Source organism: Cyanidioschyzon merolae, chromosome 19, assembly GCF_000091205.1.
Source record: "Cyanidioschyzon merolae strain 10D DNA, chromosome 19, complete genome".
NCBI classification, from domain to species: domain Eukaryota; phylum Rhodophyta; class Bangiophyceae; order Cyanidiales; family Cyanidiaceae; genus Cyanidioschyzon; species Cyanidioschyzon merolae.
In genome coordinates, this window is record NC_010145.1 from 669,760 (window position 1) to 686,759 (window position 17,000).

At 54.9% G+C, this 17,000-nt stretch overlaps 5 protein-coding genes across 5 annotated transcripts, besides 3 other annotated features; 3 read left to right on the forward strand and 2 right to left on the reverse strand.

Moving 5' to 3' along the window:
• Positions 1-361: part of a sequence feature (possible transcribed region) that runs on past the window's edge.
• Positions 310-3,207: a sequence feature (repetitive element).
• Positions 3,208-3,326: 119 nt separating this feature from the next.
• On the forward strand, positions 3,327-6,770 carry CYME_CMS267C (phosphatidylinositol 4-kinase; the record flags this gene model as incomplete). The annotated part of the gene is made up of 1 exon (XM_005538841.1): positions 3,327-6,770. One exon carries the CDS (start codon positions 3,327-3,329, stop codon positions 6,768-6,770), a length of 3,444 nt encoding a protein of 1,147 aa, XP_005538898.1.
• Positions 4,881-7,407: a sequence feature (possible transcribed region).
• A 1,095-nt stretch (positions 7,408-8,502) lies between these two features.
• Positions 8,503-9,693, forward strand: CYME_CMS269C (hypothetical protein, conserved; the record flags this gene model as incomplete). Its single annotated transcript, XM_005538842.1, has 1 exon — positions 8,503-9,693. The coding sequence occupies one exon, from the start codon at positions 8,503-8,505 to the stop codon at positions 9,691-9,693; it is 1,191 nt and encodes a 396-aa protein (XP_005538899.1).
• A 754-nt stretch (positions 9,694-10,447) lies between these two features.
• Positions 10,448-12,589, reverse strand: CYME_CMS270C (chaperonin containing TCP1, subunit 4; the record flags this gene model as incomplete). Its single annotated transcript, XM_005538843.1, has 2 exons — positions 10,448-11,953; positions 12,320-12,589. The coding sequence occupies 2 exons, from the start codon at positions 12,587-12,589 to the stop codon at positions 10,448-10,450; spliced, it is 1,776 nt and encodes a 591-aa protein (XP_005538900.1).
• A 228-nt stretch (positions 12,590-12,817) lies between these two features.
• CYME_CMS271C (thioredoxin family) lies at positions 12,818-13,345 on the forward strand (the record flags this gene model as incomplete). The annotated part of the gene is made up of 1 exon (XM_005538844.1): positions 12,818-13,345. One exon carries the CDS (start codon positions 12,818-12,820, stop codon positions 13,343-13,345), a length of 528 nt encoding a protein of 175 aa, XP_005538901.1.
• A 678-nt stretch (positions 13,346-14,023) lies between these two features.
• On the reverse strand, positions 14,024-15,190 carry CYME_CMS272C (isocitrate dehydrogenase subunit 2, mitochondrial precursor; the record flags this gene model as incomplete). Its single annotated transcript, XM_005538845.1, has 1 exon — positions 14,024-15,190. The coding sequence occupies one exon, from the start codon at positions 15,188-15,190 to the stop codon at positions 14,024-14,026; it is 1,167 nt and encodes a 388-aa protein (XP_005538902.1).
• Between the last annotated feature and the right edge of the window lie 1,810 nt (positions 15,191-17,000).

Sequence of the window (17,000 nt, forward strand, 5' to 3'; positions counted from 1 at the left end):
CCGAAGGACGGGAAAAGAGGACAAAAATACCGAAACGAGTTACTAACAACCAACGTGCTACCAGTTTCTTTCCTCCTCTTCGGTGAGCGTTACAAGAGGAAAAAGTTTTCCCAATTCTCAAAAGGTTACCATCTAGGCGGAAGGTCTCGCGAGCCGGACGAGCCTGCCGGGCATACGCTCTGTGCGCCTCTGCAGCGACCGATGCTGTAGTGAGATCGCCGCTGCCCTTCGGCAACGCAACTCAGTCTGGGACTCGCAGCGAGTATGCTGCATTTCAGCGTCGCGCAGGTCGCAGAGGACCCCTAGCATATCGCATCGCGCTGTCGCAGGCAATACGTCTTTCTGCGCATCTTGCAGGCTCCCTGAATGACAATAAATCCCGATTCCATGTCGTGCAGAACACGCTTCGAGCCGGCGCCCTCAGCGGTATGACAACGCCGTTCTGTCTCCGTGATGCATCGGCATCAGCGGTGTAAGCGTTAAGGCGCGTGCTCGAAGTGGCACTCGGCGCACGATAGAACGTACGAAACGAACAATATACCCAAAACGAAGTACAAGTAATGGAACTAGAAGGTAGGTGCTTCATCATGGGCGATTTCCCGAAAGCCGATACCTATCCCGCAATCTGGGATCCATGGTCCAGTTTAGACGTTTTGTCATCGGAAAACGAATCGACGCTTAGCGAGCGCACCTAGGAGATCTGGCAGGCATGAGACACGACGCGTACGGTGCCGTTGTTGAAGGGAAACGCGATTTTGATCAGTAGCGTGTTATTCAGCTGGAAAAGTTGGATTTCCGTTCAGGACGTAGCAACGTATAGTTTTTCAGTTCATTTGTGTTTCAAAACTCAAACAAGTCTAGTCAAGTGTTTTTTTCGTAGTATATTGGAGAAGCGTTCACAGAGTGCTTCTTTTCAAAAAAACTAAAAGAAAAGGAAAGTTATGAAAAACTGAGTCGACGATCCTGGAGGCCCAGGGTCGCTGGCTGCCGGAGATGAACACATTGTTTCGAGTCCAGAAGAAAGAGGAAGAGAAGAAGAACCGAAAGAAGGAGGCCCGACGCCAATGGCAGCAAGAAAGACGACGATACGACGAGATGGTGGTGAAAGCCTGTCTTCTTAATTATATCAAGGATCTCTACAAGCACAAATTGCAAGAGGACATCCAAAACCGTGTCGACTCGTACTCTAAGAGTATTGTCAAGGCCTCGTCAGGACTGATGCATTTGGCGAGGGAGATGTACGGAGACGTGGCGCACATGGAAACGGTCGAGATTCCTGACGAGTTTTTCGACATGACCTTTCTTCGTCACCTGATGCTTGGTACAGCGAAAGCGCGGAAGGAAAATGTGCTAGTGCATGCCCTCCACGAAAACTTCGCGGAATTCCGCTTCGAGGGTAATCGATACAGCGGTGACGGAAATATTTACACCTACGGGCGATGAAGTACCTCACGAACCTGAAGAACCATTTGACGATGAACCTCAAAAGTTTCACGATACGTTCCGTGTTTGGACTCTACCCGGACCCATATCGCAAAGGGATATGGGCCATCATCAATGGCATCACGAACGATCGCTTTCATGAACAGGAGATCGAATTCTTCGACAAGAAGACATTACACAGGAGAAAGAATGAAGCTTCTGTGATCTGCGCGGTCATACAAGAGTACCATGCAGTACTGGGGCTGGCGAATCCAGCAGACAAGATATCAGCTACGAAAAAAGATAAGAAATAATGTTATCACCTTATCCTGCGCTATTTTGTGTTTTTGGACCGAGAACTCGAACGCAAGGCCGAAAGGCAGCTGAGTGGGGGAAAATGAAGAGTTGTTGGAACGGAAGGCTGCCCTGATGGGGAAGTGCTTCAACGTCGTTCCGTTGTGCAGCATCAAGTCACATTTTGTGAATATCGACTCCGGAGTCCTTCATGGCATCGTGAGAGAGATCAGTCCGGAGTTCGATGTAAGGAAGATAGAGTCCACCGACGAAATGCGGGAGACGTTCTAGAAAATTATCCTTAATTTCAAACGTCTCAAAGTGAGCAAGCAAAACATATTCACTGGGATGATCGAAACCGATGGAGTAGCCATGTGTGTACACTATCGGCGGTTGAAAACAGATCGGCCAGTTCCGTCCTCGGCTTCGCCCGTGACGAAGGATGAGGAAAACAAAGAGGTGGATCCTGCGACGCAGAAGGTGCATGAGAACGACTTTGTCGTTGGCGCACACCCCGGAAACACAAATATCGTAACCATCGCTGTGCCCAAGCGTCCGGTAGATGGTACTGACGGCAACTTATGTCAGAAAGACATGCGGCTTTTAAAGCTCTCGAGAGCGAGATACTATCGAGAATCCGGTATGATGAATGGAAGAAAGAAAACTGAGATATGGAATGCAGGATTGAAAGAGCACTTGGGAGCTTTGAGCGAGGTGACGAGCCGCGGAACGGACTTTCAGGCTTTTCTGAAATTCATGGAAGTTCGCTTTGCTCATTGGGAGGCGCTGTGGGAGGAGTATGCAAAGCCCCGGTGGGCTCGTTTGCGTATGAACTTGTATTGTGGTAAGCAGCGGGCGTTTGCCAACTTTTCAATCAGTTGAGTGCCTTGAAGGAGGATCAAAGTCAGAGGTTCGTTGTGGCATACGGAGCAGGGCGTTGGAAGACCCAAAAAGGTACTACGCCAGCTCCAACGACGAGAACGTACAAGGAGTGTGCACGGCGTTTCGTTACGATACCTGTATGTGAGTTCCGAACGTCCTATACATACCATGAACTGGGCTGTACACTTCAGAGAGTGGAGATAGAAAAGTGCCAGAGGAGCCCCGAGGATATAGCAAAGTGCGGACCGCTGACGGAAGAGCAAATGGAAAGGAGGGCGAAAGTTCGTGGCCTACTCGCATTAGTAAGTACAACTCCCAACGGCAAGAAACGGATGGAGTTTGTTAACCGAGATTTTAACGCCGCTATCAATATACGGAGATGCGCGGTGATGGAGAAAAGACCTCCAGAGCTGACAAGTGAGAATTTTGTTGGACAATCTCTTAAAGTGGAACTATATGAGAAAAAATTTGAACCAGCCGTGGGTGGCCGGTCGAGAAGAACGGGGAGACGACTGCACGTTAGACGGAGACGTCTTGTCTAGGGCGGGTTTCTCGCCACTACTGTAAACCGCTTGCGGCAGCGTTTTTCTTTGAAAGGCGTGCGGTGGTATCACGTGCACAAAGCCACACGCTATTGCCTTCTCGTGCGTGCTGCGTTTCAATATTTATAGCCGAGTTGGCCCGCTTCGATTCCGTTGCTGAAGCCGCGGTCGATAAGCGCAGAGCTGATGAGCGATGTTTCGCTCCAAGGTGCGGAAAACGTCTCTCCTGTGCGTGAGCAGTTTCAGCAGCCTACGTCTAGTGCAGCAGATCCGCGAGAGCCCGCGGTCGGCAGCCGAGACTCAGCCGGCTACCCCCGAGAGCACAACGTTACCCCAGGTGTTCGGTCTAGTTCGGGTACGCAGCATGAGCGTCAGCGGACTGCGGCTTTAGCGGCCTGTGTTCGAGCGCTCGGCTGTTTCGGTGGTGCGCGAAACTCTCAATGGACGCAGGCCCAGGCGAAGCGGGAAACGACGACAGGCGCTACGGACCAATCAGCGGAACCGTCGGTCCCGTGCGAGTCGAAAGTCGGGTCAGCAGTTGCGACTGAAAATACTGAGGACGTGCTGGGTGCTGTTGACGGCGACCACGGCGCCCCGGCCGACGTGGACGCGGAGCGTTCTTCAGAGGTTTCTTCGGCGAGCGAGGAGCTTCCATTTCGCTCCCTGTATCGGCGGGCGCAGGTGAAATGGGCCCGCCGGCGACTCGAGAAGCAGGTTCAGAAGCTGCTTGCATTTACCTCCACACAGCTTAGTAACCTGCAGCATGTTCGTTCCGGACAAAAGTTGGATGCCGAGTTTGCGATCCTCGCACGAATATATACCAATGCACATATCGACGAGGATTTCGCAAGGTTTAGTCGTCAGGAGTTTCGAACCTTCGCGGAGCACTTGCCGCTGTTTCTGAATTACTTGTTGCATTCGCGGCCGCTCGATGCGCCGGCGACGAGCGCAGCGCAACGCAACGCCTGGCGAGAAGTTGCCTCTTCGACGAGAGAGCGCATCCGCCGCCATCAGAATACTCGCAAGCTAATCGAGACGCATTTGTTGCGGCGCTGTAGCGAGTCTGTGCGTTTCGCCCTATTTGTTTATTGGTATTTGGATGGTTGTCTGCAGCTTGGACCTGAATCGGACCGGAAGGATACCCTCCGAATTATTATTGAGATTGAGAACATCATGTCGAGGAGCATCACATGCGCGACGCCCTCTTCACAGGTCGCTGGGGCACGCCCCCCGGTCAAGTCGTTCATGGCGTCGGATACGCCGGACGCGGCGACAGCGGACTCGGCCCCGGCGACATGGAGCCCCGGTGCTGCGCTTGCGGCTCCCGCCGGTGAAGTGCTCAGCCCAGCAGACGCTGCCGACGTTGGGTCTGTTGAGAGGATCGTGCACCAGCGCGCGATCGTCCATGAGATCGGTAACGAGTCTCGAGGCGAGGGCGTCTTCAGAGATCGCATGCTGCAGGATGAGACATGTTTGGCAGGCATCCTACCTGCAGAGCATACGATCGCAGTGGATCTCGACGCGGATGCAGCTGACTGTGCAGTGCGCTCTGCGGACTGCAGTTTTCCAGAGGCGCCTGGCGTTCAGTCAACGACAGAACAAGAGCCGCGCATGCTCGCCCAGTCAAGCTTGATGTCGAATACGCGCGTTTTTCCACGAGAATCCATAGAAACTGGCCCTGAACGGGAGATAAGTTTCGCATATGTTTCCCGTGGTAATCTTTTTCATGCACAGCTAGATTTTATGCGCGCGCTCATATCCATCTCCGAATTGGCGCTAGGCCTGAATCGATCGCAAAGATCACGATTCGTCGTGAGGGAACTAGGCCGCCTGAACGCGCTTGTGGAAGCAGAGCGGCGATATGTTTTTCTGCCAACGGAGCGCATTCCACACCGGGTGCTTCGCATCCTCGCAGACGAGTCACATGTGTTCTCGACAAAGGAACATGCGCCGTACCTGGCCATTGTCGAAGTGCAGGATCTGGAGTCAACCAAGCTCGCAGAGCGCGAGCCCCGCAAGACATTGGCACGCACCATTGGCGATTGGCTGCATCGGGCAGGAGAGTATCGCCCGCGAGCGCCCCGCTCCGAACAACGACATACAATGACCTGGTTCGCTTCACCACGCGGCACCGAAGCCGTCAAATCCCCTGAAAGCGGTCTCGCAGCAGCAACATCACCAGCGACGACTCCCGATCCACCGACAAGCCCAGCGTCGCGAAGCGCACCCGCTGTCGATACGCCTTCACCTGCAGGAGAGGAGCTTTCACAGAGCCGTGGCGGGAAAAACGCCTCCGTGTCCGAGAAACGCAGTGCACGCACGCGATTGCACGCACAGGAGCGTCACGCACGGAATCGCGCCCTGCATGGCGTCGCGAATGCGGCGGCGCATTCACTGACGTTTCCTGGCCCTAATCAGGCGGAGGCACCGTTCCCATTCTCAACGCGAACAGGCACGGATGCCGCTGAGCTACCACCGATGACCCATCGGTCGCAACAGCAACAGCAACAGCAACAGCAACAGCAACAGCGTCTACGAGCGGACGGCGTCGGTTCCAGTCATCCAAATCTTGAGACTGCAGCTGCTTCGGCGACGGGTGACGGGATGACTGCATCGATGCCTGCATGTAGCGAAGCACAGGATGCGCGGGATCTTGGAGCGGAACTGGAATCTGGTGAAATCAAAAACGCTTTGGCGGAATCGCGTGAAGCATGCTCGACACCGACCAGTGTTGGCAGCGATCGTTGGCGACGTCTCTTTGGGGAGCGCTGGGCTGAAAGGGTTCAGCGTTTGCAGCAGACGTCACCATTTGGCCGCATGCCCGGTTGGCGACTGACCTCTGTAATCGTGAAAAGCAAGGACCAACTGCGACAGGAAATGTTTGCAACCATGTTGATTGCTGAGTTTGCGCGCATCTTTGAGTCAGCTCGTCTTGACGTTTGGCTATGTCCGTACCGCATTGTTGCAACTGGGGCCGATTGCGGATTCGTGCAAGTAATCCCCGATGCGCCCTCCATTGATCAGATCAAGAAAGCTTTCCACGGTAACATGACGCTTTCTGGCTATTTTGAGGAACGGTTCGGAGCGCGCGGCAGCGCTACACATCGCTTGGCGGTTCGCAACTTTGTGAAAAGCATGGCCGCATACTCCGTTATCACATATCTCCTGAACATCAAAGATCGACACAACGGAAACCTGCTCATTGATGCTGAAGGCCATATCATCCACATTGACTTTGGATTCTTCTTCACCAATTCACCTGGTGGCAATATCGAGTTCGAGAAGGCTCCCTTCAAACTCACCTGGGAACTTGCCGATGTGATGGGCGGCCCCGACTCGAACGCGTTCCGCCTATTCCGACGACTCTGCGGGCATGCTTACGCCGAGGCCTGTGCGCATCGAAACAAGATCATGCTCATGGTAGAGTTCATGATGATGGGAAATGAGTCGCTGCCGTGCTTCCGCGGCGGGGCCGACCTCACCCTCGAGCAACTGCGAGAGCGGTTCATGCCGCGCCAGACCCGTGTCAAACGCATTGCGCACATGAACGCGCTTATCGATCGAAGCAGTAACCATTGGACGACGAGATTTTACGATCGCTATCAGCGGTGCTGTACTGGAATTTATTAGCTCCACGGTAAATGAGAGATCTCAATGGCTGGTATACACACTGGACAACGAGAACGGTCACCGTTCGGGTCGGGTCCGACCCTATACCGAAGTCCTGTCGCACGATACGCTGGACAGGTGCACTGCTGATGCGGACGAAGGCACCCCAGTCGAGTGCTGCACGTCGCGACGGTATGGCAAGCATCACCAACTTGCCGTCCAGTGGGTGCTCGGATTTCCGCTAAGCGAATCATTTAGATTTGTCGAGCGGCTGCGTCGCAGCCAGCGAAGGCAGGTCGAGTAGCAAGCGAATATATCGCGTGGCTCGCTACCCGGATGCCCGGACCCCAGTGCAGGTATCCTGTACGAGCGCGATCTGCTGTCGCAGACGCTCGCTACGCATGGGCGTTAGGTTCAGGCAGAAAAGCGACAGGCCAGTTCTCGATACAGCGACACGGCACAAGCAACGGAACGGAACACAAGCGTACTTACCGAATGACGAGGCCCGAAGCCATGAGTCGCCGCTCTTGGTTCGGAGCACGCACGCACGCACACCATCACCCGCAGCAGTCTGACAACGATGCGTACGGCGTTGCAGTGTCCTAGTCGGGGCTCAAGGACACCCGCGGATGACCACTGGGAAGTGCAGGCGTCGTTTACGCGGAGCTGCTCGCGGACTGGCGAGCGGTTTGCCGGGCTCGTCGCGACACTGCGCGTGCCAACATGGACTGGGCGCCCGTCCGACTTGCGCTGAGCCTCGAGCCTGGTACAGCGCCGATGCGAACACGTGGAACACAGAGGCCCACTCCTCTGGCAATGCTCGTCAATAGCATCCGCATGTAGACGGGTCAGCTTTGATGACGTTTTCTGAAGGCTGCCTTCCACAGAAACACTGCCCGCTTCGATGTACTACCCTGAACCAGATCGCAGTTTCCCGTGCCAGTATCGAATGCAAGCACTGTACCAGACAGTGCACCGACTGCAATTGACTCCAGACTATCCTGAACCAGATCGCCGTTTCCCGTGCCAGTATCGGAGGCAATCACTGTACCAGAAAGTGCACCGACTGCAATTGGATGTGTCTGGGTGCCGAGCAACCACTGCAGCATATAATGAACTCGGAGACGAGCTCATCGCCGCACCTCCCTGGTAAGAACGCCCCAAGCAACAATCAAGCACTCTGATGGGCAAAGCGATATGAAAACAAGCGGGCTCCTCTTTGAAGCTTCAGTACGAGCATCTGTATCCAAGCGTGTGTACATCGACGCCCGCTCGTGATGCGGCGACTCCGCATGAAAAATTCCAACTGCATTACAGAGACACCGAGGCGCTGTGGGTGCCCATTGTCAGCAGGGGTATCTCAATGGACGCTCAGAACATCGAGCATCGGGCGACATCGTCATGCATCCGGGCAAGTGCCGTTTCCGAAGCACAGAAGCGCTCGCATGCCGCTGTCCAGCGGATAGACGACGACAGGTGCAACTGCGGATGCCGCGCGCAAAAGATACAAACAAGACATATATGCTCCAAATTAGATATAAAGGACCAAGCTGTTGACGGGCGCATCTGGCGCGCCACCACGCCGCCTTCACGACCGCGCTGGGTGCTACCCGACACCCCCGAACGTCTACCTCAGCGGCTGGGATTCCCTGCCGGAATCCTTCGCAGGTTCCGGACCAGAACAGAACGATTCACCCTATCTTTGCTGTCTTCGTTCGCTTACTTCTTCCATTCAACGCCACAAAGAGGTGACATGTACAGAAACTGTTTTGTAAGTCAAGGTTTCGCGGGGAAGTGCAGCGCCCCCGCAAAGCACCGCACGGCGAGCGCGTGGTGCAGGTGCCGTGGTGCACGTGGCGCCAGCTGGGCACCCTGCTTCAGAAACCGGTGCGCACCGCGGCGAACTGCGCGTGAAACTCGGCTCGGCCGTCTCGCAGCGATGTTTCCGAGCGAAGACGCCGGAGAAAACGTTTTCGAAAAGCACATCGGGAGGCCGCTCTTTCACGAGAACCCAACCACGCTCCAAATTAACATCGGTTTGACCTGCAACATGGCGTGCAGTCATTGCCACGTTGAGTCGTCGCCAAACCGCAGGGAAACCATGTCCTTCGAGGTTGCCGACAGGATCCTAGAGCTCCTACGGAACTCCTGGTTCATCGAAACAGTGGATATTACTGGCGGTGCGCCCGAAATGCACGACGCCTTTCGGTACCTGATCAGGCAGATACGCACGCACATACCGCATGTGCGAACCATCTACGATCGCTGCAACCTGACCATTCTTCGACAAATAGAACAGTACGACTTGGTGGAATTCCTCAAACGACACCAAGTGGATATTATAGCTTCACTCCCGTGCTACGTTGAAGAGAACGTCGATCGACAACGTGGAAACACGGCTTATCGGAGGAGCATTGCGGCTTTGCTCGAGCTGAACCGTGCTGGATACGGTCTGCCCAATTCACCACATCACCTGCATCTGGTTTACAACCCGCTGGGTCCGTACTTGCCACCGAATCAACTTGGACTGGAAATCCAGTACCACGAGTATTTGTACCGTAATTTTGGCATATTCTTCAATCGACTGATCTGTATCACGAACATGCCCATCAAAAGATTCCTCGACGATCTCTGTCGGACCGGCTACTACGAAGCGTACATGGAACTGTTGGTCAACAGCTGTAACCTCGCTGCAGTGGACGGTGTCATGTGTCTCGACCAGATCCATGTGTCTTACGACGGGACGCTCCATGACTGCGATTTCAACTACGCGCTGGAGATGCCGGTGTGCTGGGGTCATCCTGATGACCCTGGTCCCCAGACCATCTTTGATTTGCAGCGTAGCTTCGATGAAGTCGCCGGAAAACAGATTCGAACGGGTGTGCACTGCTTTGGATGCACGGCGGGGAACGGATCGAGCTGTACCGGGGCGATCGTCACTTAGGTTCGCGTGCAACCTTGGCGGGCGATACGAGCGCGCACCGAGTGAACTGGTGAATGCAGAACCGCTCGCGCGCTGCCGGATCTGCAACACCAACCTTGTGGGGTCCAGATGCCTCTTGTGCTTCATGTGTCGACGCGACGCCATAAAGAGGGCTATGTACCGGCATGTCGCTTCATGAATATGATGCAGAGCGTGTGAGAGCATCCGTACGAAACTCTGCATGCATCACGCGGATGAGGGACGCTCCCCCATCGATAGCTGCAAGCCTGGTGCCGCTGTGTGACGTTTGATGCCTGGAGCGTCGCTTTCAAACGAACAAACGAACGAGCGAGCGAGTCCCGTTGACCTTGGACAACGCGCCGCCGACTCTACGCGTGCGAATAAGAAACCGACCGGTATGCACTGGACGTTGAGGTCGAGTCAGAGGCAGGCGCACCTTGCATCCGTTTCCAGCGTTGCTTTCCCGGTCGTCGGGTATCCAGGGATTGCGTCCCTGGTTATTCACGGTGAGGCGAGTACGGAAAGCATCAGAGGTTCTGCGCTATGGGACAGAAACCGCGCACGGATGAACAGCCGCCATCATGTTTACGCATCCGCAGTGCTATAACCCGCTTGTTCCACCGCGGCATCCGAACGAACCCAAACGAGTCCCTGTTTCGAAGTAGACGCGAACACCTACGTACAAAGCGAGCGAGGCGTGCACCAAACTGGACGCATCCACTGCTTGAGCAGGCGCAGTCCCTCTGACGCAGACTCAGCGAGTCACCACAATATCATCAATTTTGAGAATCATTCGCGCTGCCTCGGTGGCCAAGGTAAAAGCGCTCGAGCTGACCAGGGTCGGCTGGACGACGTGTTCGCTCAACATGTTGGCAACGACGCCGCCGCTCCGCCGAATATGGATGCCAACGCTCTTCTCACCGCGAACGTGCCGGTTCCGGAGCTCGGTGATTACCTGGATCGGGTTGAGTCCCGCGTTCTCCGCTAAGGTGTACGGGATCGTTTCCAGAGCTTCCGCGTAGCTTTTCACACAGTAGGCTTTGGCGCCACTCAGCGTTTTCGCCCATTCTCCGAGACGCACACTGACTTCGGTCTCGACTGCTGCCCCGCCGGGAACGAGGCTGCGTTTCCGAACGAGTGACCGAACCACACAGAGCGCATCATGCAGGGAACGTTCCGCTTCGTCCAAGATGAGTTGATTGGATCCTCTTAGCACAATGGTCATCGTCTGTGGCAGATTCGAGGTTCCAGCAGGCAAACTCGTCCAGAAAGCTGGCCGCTCCGACGAGCCATCGGGCAACATCGAGAGGCCGTTGGTATTGCTCGCGAGCGCGGCAGCCGTTGCTGCCGCCGCAGGACCCTGCACGAAACGTACGATCTTTTCGTCCCCACTGTCAAGTGCGACCTCTTCAACGACGTCGACTTTGGCGAGCTTGTCCGCGGTGAATGTGTCCAGGCCGGCAATCGGAACACAACCTAGCGTCTTGCAGATAAATCCCACTTGATCCCGTTCAATATCGCGCACCACCATGATTTTCATTTTGGCAAGGTAGTGTAGACTCAAATCGTTGGTCGCATCCCGTAGAATCGATTTCTGAATCAACAAAACGTTGCAGCCGGTAGCCTTGATTTTCTTGCACATTTGCAGGATATGCTGGCGCTCCTCTCGTAGTATCCGATCCATTGCCGCATAGTCCTGCACGACGACGTTGTTTTCAATATCCGTTTTTGGAGCCGACAAGCAGAACTGGATCAATGCTACTTGCGCGTTCACGATGCGGCTTGGCCCGCCCGCGGACTTGACCACCGACTGCGTCAGGATCAGTCCTGGGTAGAGGAAAGAGTCCTCGATGGTGGAGCCGAGTTTCTTGATAATGCGGATCCGCGAGAGGTCCACCGCTTGCGGTGGTGCTTCGGTCGCTTCCGACTCGATGAAGCGACGCTCGGCTACATGCAAAACAGCATCAACAGCAATCGGTGCGAGCAAACTCGCATGCTGAGAAACTATCTTGGAGTTAAGTGCCGTTGTCGCAAGTTTCACCAGTTCGTCTCTATCCGAAAGCGAAACCGGTACCGCAATCGAATCGATAATACGGAGCGCCTCCGTGCACGCAGACTGGTACGCGTCAGAGATCGTCGTCGGATGAATACCTCGCTCGAGGAGAAGCTGACTCGCAGCAAGCAGCGCACCGCAGATAACGACGACGGTGGTGGTTCCATCACCCGCTTCTATATCCTGCGACTTTGCCAGGTTCACCAACTTTTCGTGACGAAAGTAAGCGTCCAAGGTTAGTTTTTGTTCTCAACAAGTGCGGAAAATGCACAGTCCTGATATCAACGACAACGCGCTCTACGCGAAGCGTGTCAGCGTACGCGCCGCAGAGGAAGCACACGTCGCCTCCGACGGCCACGGAACGGTGGAAGGTGCCGCCACCGGCGACGCCGAACGCCTAGATTGCTCTCGCAAACGCGTTTAACAGCCACCCCATGAATAACAGGCTCATACTATTTCGCAGTTCGAGCCCGAACAGGGGCGCTGCAAAGATTCATTTGCAGTTGTTCTAGGTGTTATAACGCTCAGAGACCTGAACGTCTCCGTATTTGATAGATCGGTGATCAAACTTACCATTTTCGCAGCTGGTTCCTGCACACCCAAGCGATCCAGAATAGTCGCACCGTCATTCGTGATCAAAACGTCCCCGCGAGCACCTTCGATCATCTTGTCCATGCCTCGCGGGCCGAGGGAGGTTCGCACCGCGTCCGCCAAGGCTTTCGCCGCAGCGATGTTCGCGACGCGCACATCCCGCGCTTTAGCAGTAGTTGCAGAGGTCGAATTATCACCAGTTCGTCCCTGTTGTCCCGAACGAATCAAAGCGGTCGCTTGGTGGTTGTTCATTGGCGTCCTATTCGTTCCGCTGCGCTCGAAGAAGAGCGATACACCCCAGCGCAACGGTACCGCGGAGTACCGCGGCAGGCGCGAATGCCGCGATGGCCTCGGAAGCGCACAGGCGCGCTTCGCAGCGCTGCTGGCGAAATGCACCAGGGAAGCTGCTTCTGGGGCAGGCACTGGAGCAGTCCACGAGACCTGATAATCAGGCACAGAAGCTCGGTACGAGTCACGTTGATGTTTGTACACGCAACGCTTTCCTTTCCTCGTGGTTTCGTGGGACTCGTGCGTCCATCCGTACAGCGAACGCTTGGTGAGACGTTCAGACGATTTGCGAGTCCAGGGCGTGGAGAGAGACCTCGCGTGGCGCTGGGAAGAGCGCACCAGGCGCTGCAGAGGCTCGCACGTCGACCGTTATGTGCGCTGGCGGGACGGCAGACTTTCGGTTCCTTCGACGAGATGTTGAAGGCAGCGCCAGAACCGGCGCTCGTTGACTTTTACTCGAACACTTGTGGGCCGTGTGTTATGATGGGAAGAACGCTGGATCAGGTCGCTGGTAGGCTCAAGGCTATTCCCTGTCGGGTCATGAAAGTTGACGTGGACAAGTATCCGTCGATTGCAGACCGTTTCCAGATTCAGGCTCTGCCAACGCTGATTCTATTTCGGGACGGCAAGGAGCTGAAGCGCTTTTTAGGCTATCGGGATGGTACCACCCTGGAACAAGAAGTACGCGAAAGTCTCGCCCAGACATCGCCGGCAGCATGAGTCCGAGCCTGCACGCTGAGCTCGGATAGCATCGAGCGTGGCTGATACCAGAGCTCGGAAACGATATGCGGGCGATTCATTCTGAGATCGCGTGTGGACCCTCGTGGCGTCGCGAAGGATAGGCACACAGAACCTATTCCGAGAGTGCTCGCAAAACACTCGCACACTGCAGCGTGGCCCAAGCACTAGAGCGATTTCGTTTGGAGCCGTTTTGCGCTCCGGCAAAGTACGCGGGTAAGGACGTGGCTGAAGGCACGGCTGCAAACAGGTTCAGTTGCGTCCGCGCCCCTGTGACTTGTCGTTTCACCCCAAAGGTCTAACGCAATCTGCGGGAACGGTTGGATTACCGGAATTCGTAGTTCCACTGGACCAGACTTTGTGCGCATACCGTGTGCAAGTCGTGAGAGATTGATTGATTTTGGATATCACTGAATTTCCTCTGAAAAGAAAGTGTCCGTCGTGAGCCAGTGCCCTTCAGTTTTGAGCGTAAACCACATGCAGGCCTGGGCCGCAAACGACCAACAGTCGACTTCATCTCTCGTTTCTATTCATTCGCAAAACAATGATCAGCGCGCAAACGCACACCGCGAGGAGACTTCACGTTTGCAGCGCGAGCACCCGGTCCTTCGGGCTTTTTCGAGGATAGACAAATGTCGGTTTTTTCGTGTTGGTTGAAACCTAGAGCTTACTGATAATGGCTTGCGTGTACTCGGAGCACAAAGCCTTGCCTCCCAGATCACGCGTACGTACCTGACCCTCGCGCAGGACCGTGTAAATAGCATGCTCAATACGATTCGCGTGTTCCTGCAATCCCATGTCACGGAGCAGAAGAACGGCTGAAAGCAGCAAGGCGGTCGGATTCGCAAGGTCCTTTCCCGCAATGTCCGGCGCTGTTCCGTGCACGGCCTCTGCCAAAACGGTGTGCTCGCCCTTGTTCAGGGATGCCGTCAGCCCAAGGCCACCTACGAGTCCCGCAGCCAGATCGCTGATGATGTCACCCGCAAGATTGGTCAAGACGAGGACGTCGTAGCGTTCTGGCTGGCTGATCAAGTACCCGGAACAGAGCTCAATCAATGCTTCTTTGAACTCGATATCCGGGTATTCGGCTGCAATGCGTCGGCAGCAATCCAAGAACATGCCGTCGCTTAGCTTCAGAACCGATGCTTTGTGGATCGCCGTAACGCGACGACGTTTGTTCTGGCGAGCGAACTCGAACGCGAAACGGGCAACGCGTTCACTCGCAACACGCGTGATAACTTTCAGAGATTCCACGACGCCGGGCACCACCTCGTGCTCAAGGCCAACGTACTCGCCCTCTGTGTTCTCGCGAATAATCACAACATCAACGGCTGGGAATTTCGTTTGGATGCCCGGGATTGTGCGACAGGGGCGAACGTTCGCATAGAGGCCGAGCGCCTGACGCAGCGTCAAGTTCAGGGATTTGTGACCCTTGCCGATGGGCGTCTCCAGCGGCCCCTTGATGCCGTAGCCGAGGCGGCGGATGGAATCCAGAACATTGCTCGGAATGAGATCTTGACCTGGAACCACGTTCTTCGTGCTAATGGGATACTCTTCCCACTGAATGGGAACACCTGCAGCCGCAAGTACCTTCTTAACCGCATCGGATATCTCCGGACCAATGCCGTCCCCCGGAATAAGAGCAACCGTGCGCATCGTGTTCGCCGTCGAGAGCGTCCTCCAATGGTGTCGTCTCGCGAGCCCAGCATGTCCTTCGCTAGTCGCAGCTCTTATCGGAGAGCCCTCCAGGCCGTGCCGCCACCTGGCCACGAAGGCACGTTGGGCGCAAGCGCGCAAGCAGGTCAACGTGCGCTGCAAAGTCCGCATTTTTCAAGGTCAGTGCCGATCCAGTGATATCCTCGAAAGCGAGCTTGGTCAGATGATCTGCGCTATGGACACCGACAGGGAAAAATAGTAATGCGTTTGCAGCGCTAAACTATTGACGTAGAGCAGATCGTCTCAGAAAGAACGCCTCCTGGGCACTCGGTTTCACGTTCTATGAGGTGCAGCGCTATGCGCACGCTTAAGTTATGGTGACTTGAGCGTCCAGGTTCACACTGATCTGCCAAGAACAGTTTCACAGAACAATACGTGCAACCGCAGTTCTTTGGGGTAAAGAAAGCGTTGCCCCTCAAAAGCACCTATACGTACCGTCTCGGAACGGTGGACGCTATCCCGCCTGCCGATAATAACCACACACTCAGGAAAACACTGGCTCGCGGAGAAGATCCGACACACACACACACACCCGCTGCCCAAAGAAAAGCGCGTATCGTCTGTTGAACAAGTCGCGCACGTACAACCCGCGTGCACGCATTCGATACGCGAAGCGCTGCATGGATCTTCGCCCTGCCAGTCGGGGGTGTATGTTGGATAATCTTCGAGCTTGATCAGGGATACCTGTGCTAGGCTCTGGTGCTTTTTTCCAGCGTATGCGGCTGGCGATACACTGCATGCGTTTACGAGTCGAGCCTCCACAGCGCCGGCGCATGCGCGTCCACGGAGGTGCATGCGTGTCGGGGTTGCATGTGCGTTACACGTACACCCTTGCGCGACGACGTCCATGGGCGTCTACGGTAGGCGTGCATTCAGGGAGCTTGCGTATTTATCTGCATATCAAAGTTAAACTGGAACAGGTGGACTTGCGAACTCGAGGGTACACGCTGACGTTTGCATCACGTCGTACTGTCCTTCAAAACAGAGTGTGCGGGATTTCGTTGGGACTGCTCCTGTTTCCTGTCGCTTACATCCAGCTGTGAACAGGCCGGATTTTTTTTCTAGAAGCGATCGATGCGATATCCAAAGTCCATGGCCGTGGCCATTTCGCATCTCAACCGCAGCAATGGGAGCCAATCGGGAGGAATCCGCTTTAGAGGTATGGTGCAGGTGCGGAACTCCTTTTCGCTGATGACCGAAAAAGCGAGGAGGAATTGTCTTCGGGACGGCATCCATTATTTGACATGACAAGTTCAGTGAAGTTTCGGCATGATCTTGTGGAGAAACCGGCCAGGGGTGACGTCGAGTTTTTCGTTTTCATTTTCAATCCAGTTGCGCTGGCTGCTGCGTCCGCGAGTTGCCTCGCAACAGCAGGATCGGAAACTTGTACAGTGCGGCATTCGAATATGTGACACGTAAAGCAGCGGAGAAGCGTAGAGCATTGCACCTATGCATTGAATAAAGACATCAATGAAATTACGAGACTTTGTCGGAAGGTGTCGCAAATGACCCTGATTCCGGTGACGTAACGGATTCCAGCGGTATGGCGAGGAAGCGGCTACCCCGGAGAAAAAAACGACCGAGAATCCCAAGACTTTGCGTACATCCATAAGCCGTTATTGTTGCGCTTCAAATGACGAGACCGAACGTCTGAGAAAAATTCGAAAAATCGAAATACAGAAACAGAGCGAGCAGTTCAGTGTTCCATTTCCATCCGCCGCAAGTGGAGATGAACAAATGCGCTCATTTGCGGGTGATCACGGTGCGAGACATCCAGCCGGTTTGGTGTAGGTTTCGCGAAACCCGCACGAACGAAAGCAAGCTACTGTGATTAGCTGGAGCGTTCGAATTCCTCACTGAGTAGCGATTTGCCGTGTTTCTCGACAGCATTTCATTCCACGATGGCCGTCGAATCGAGCAC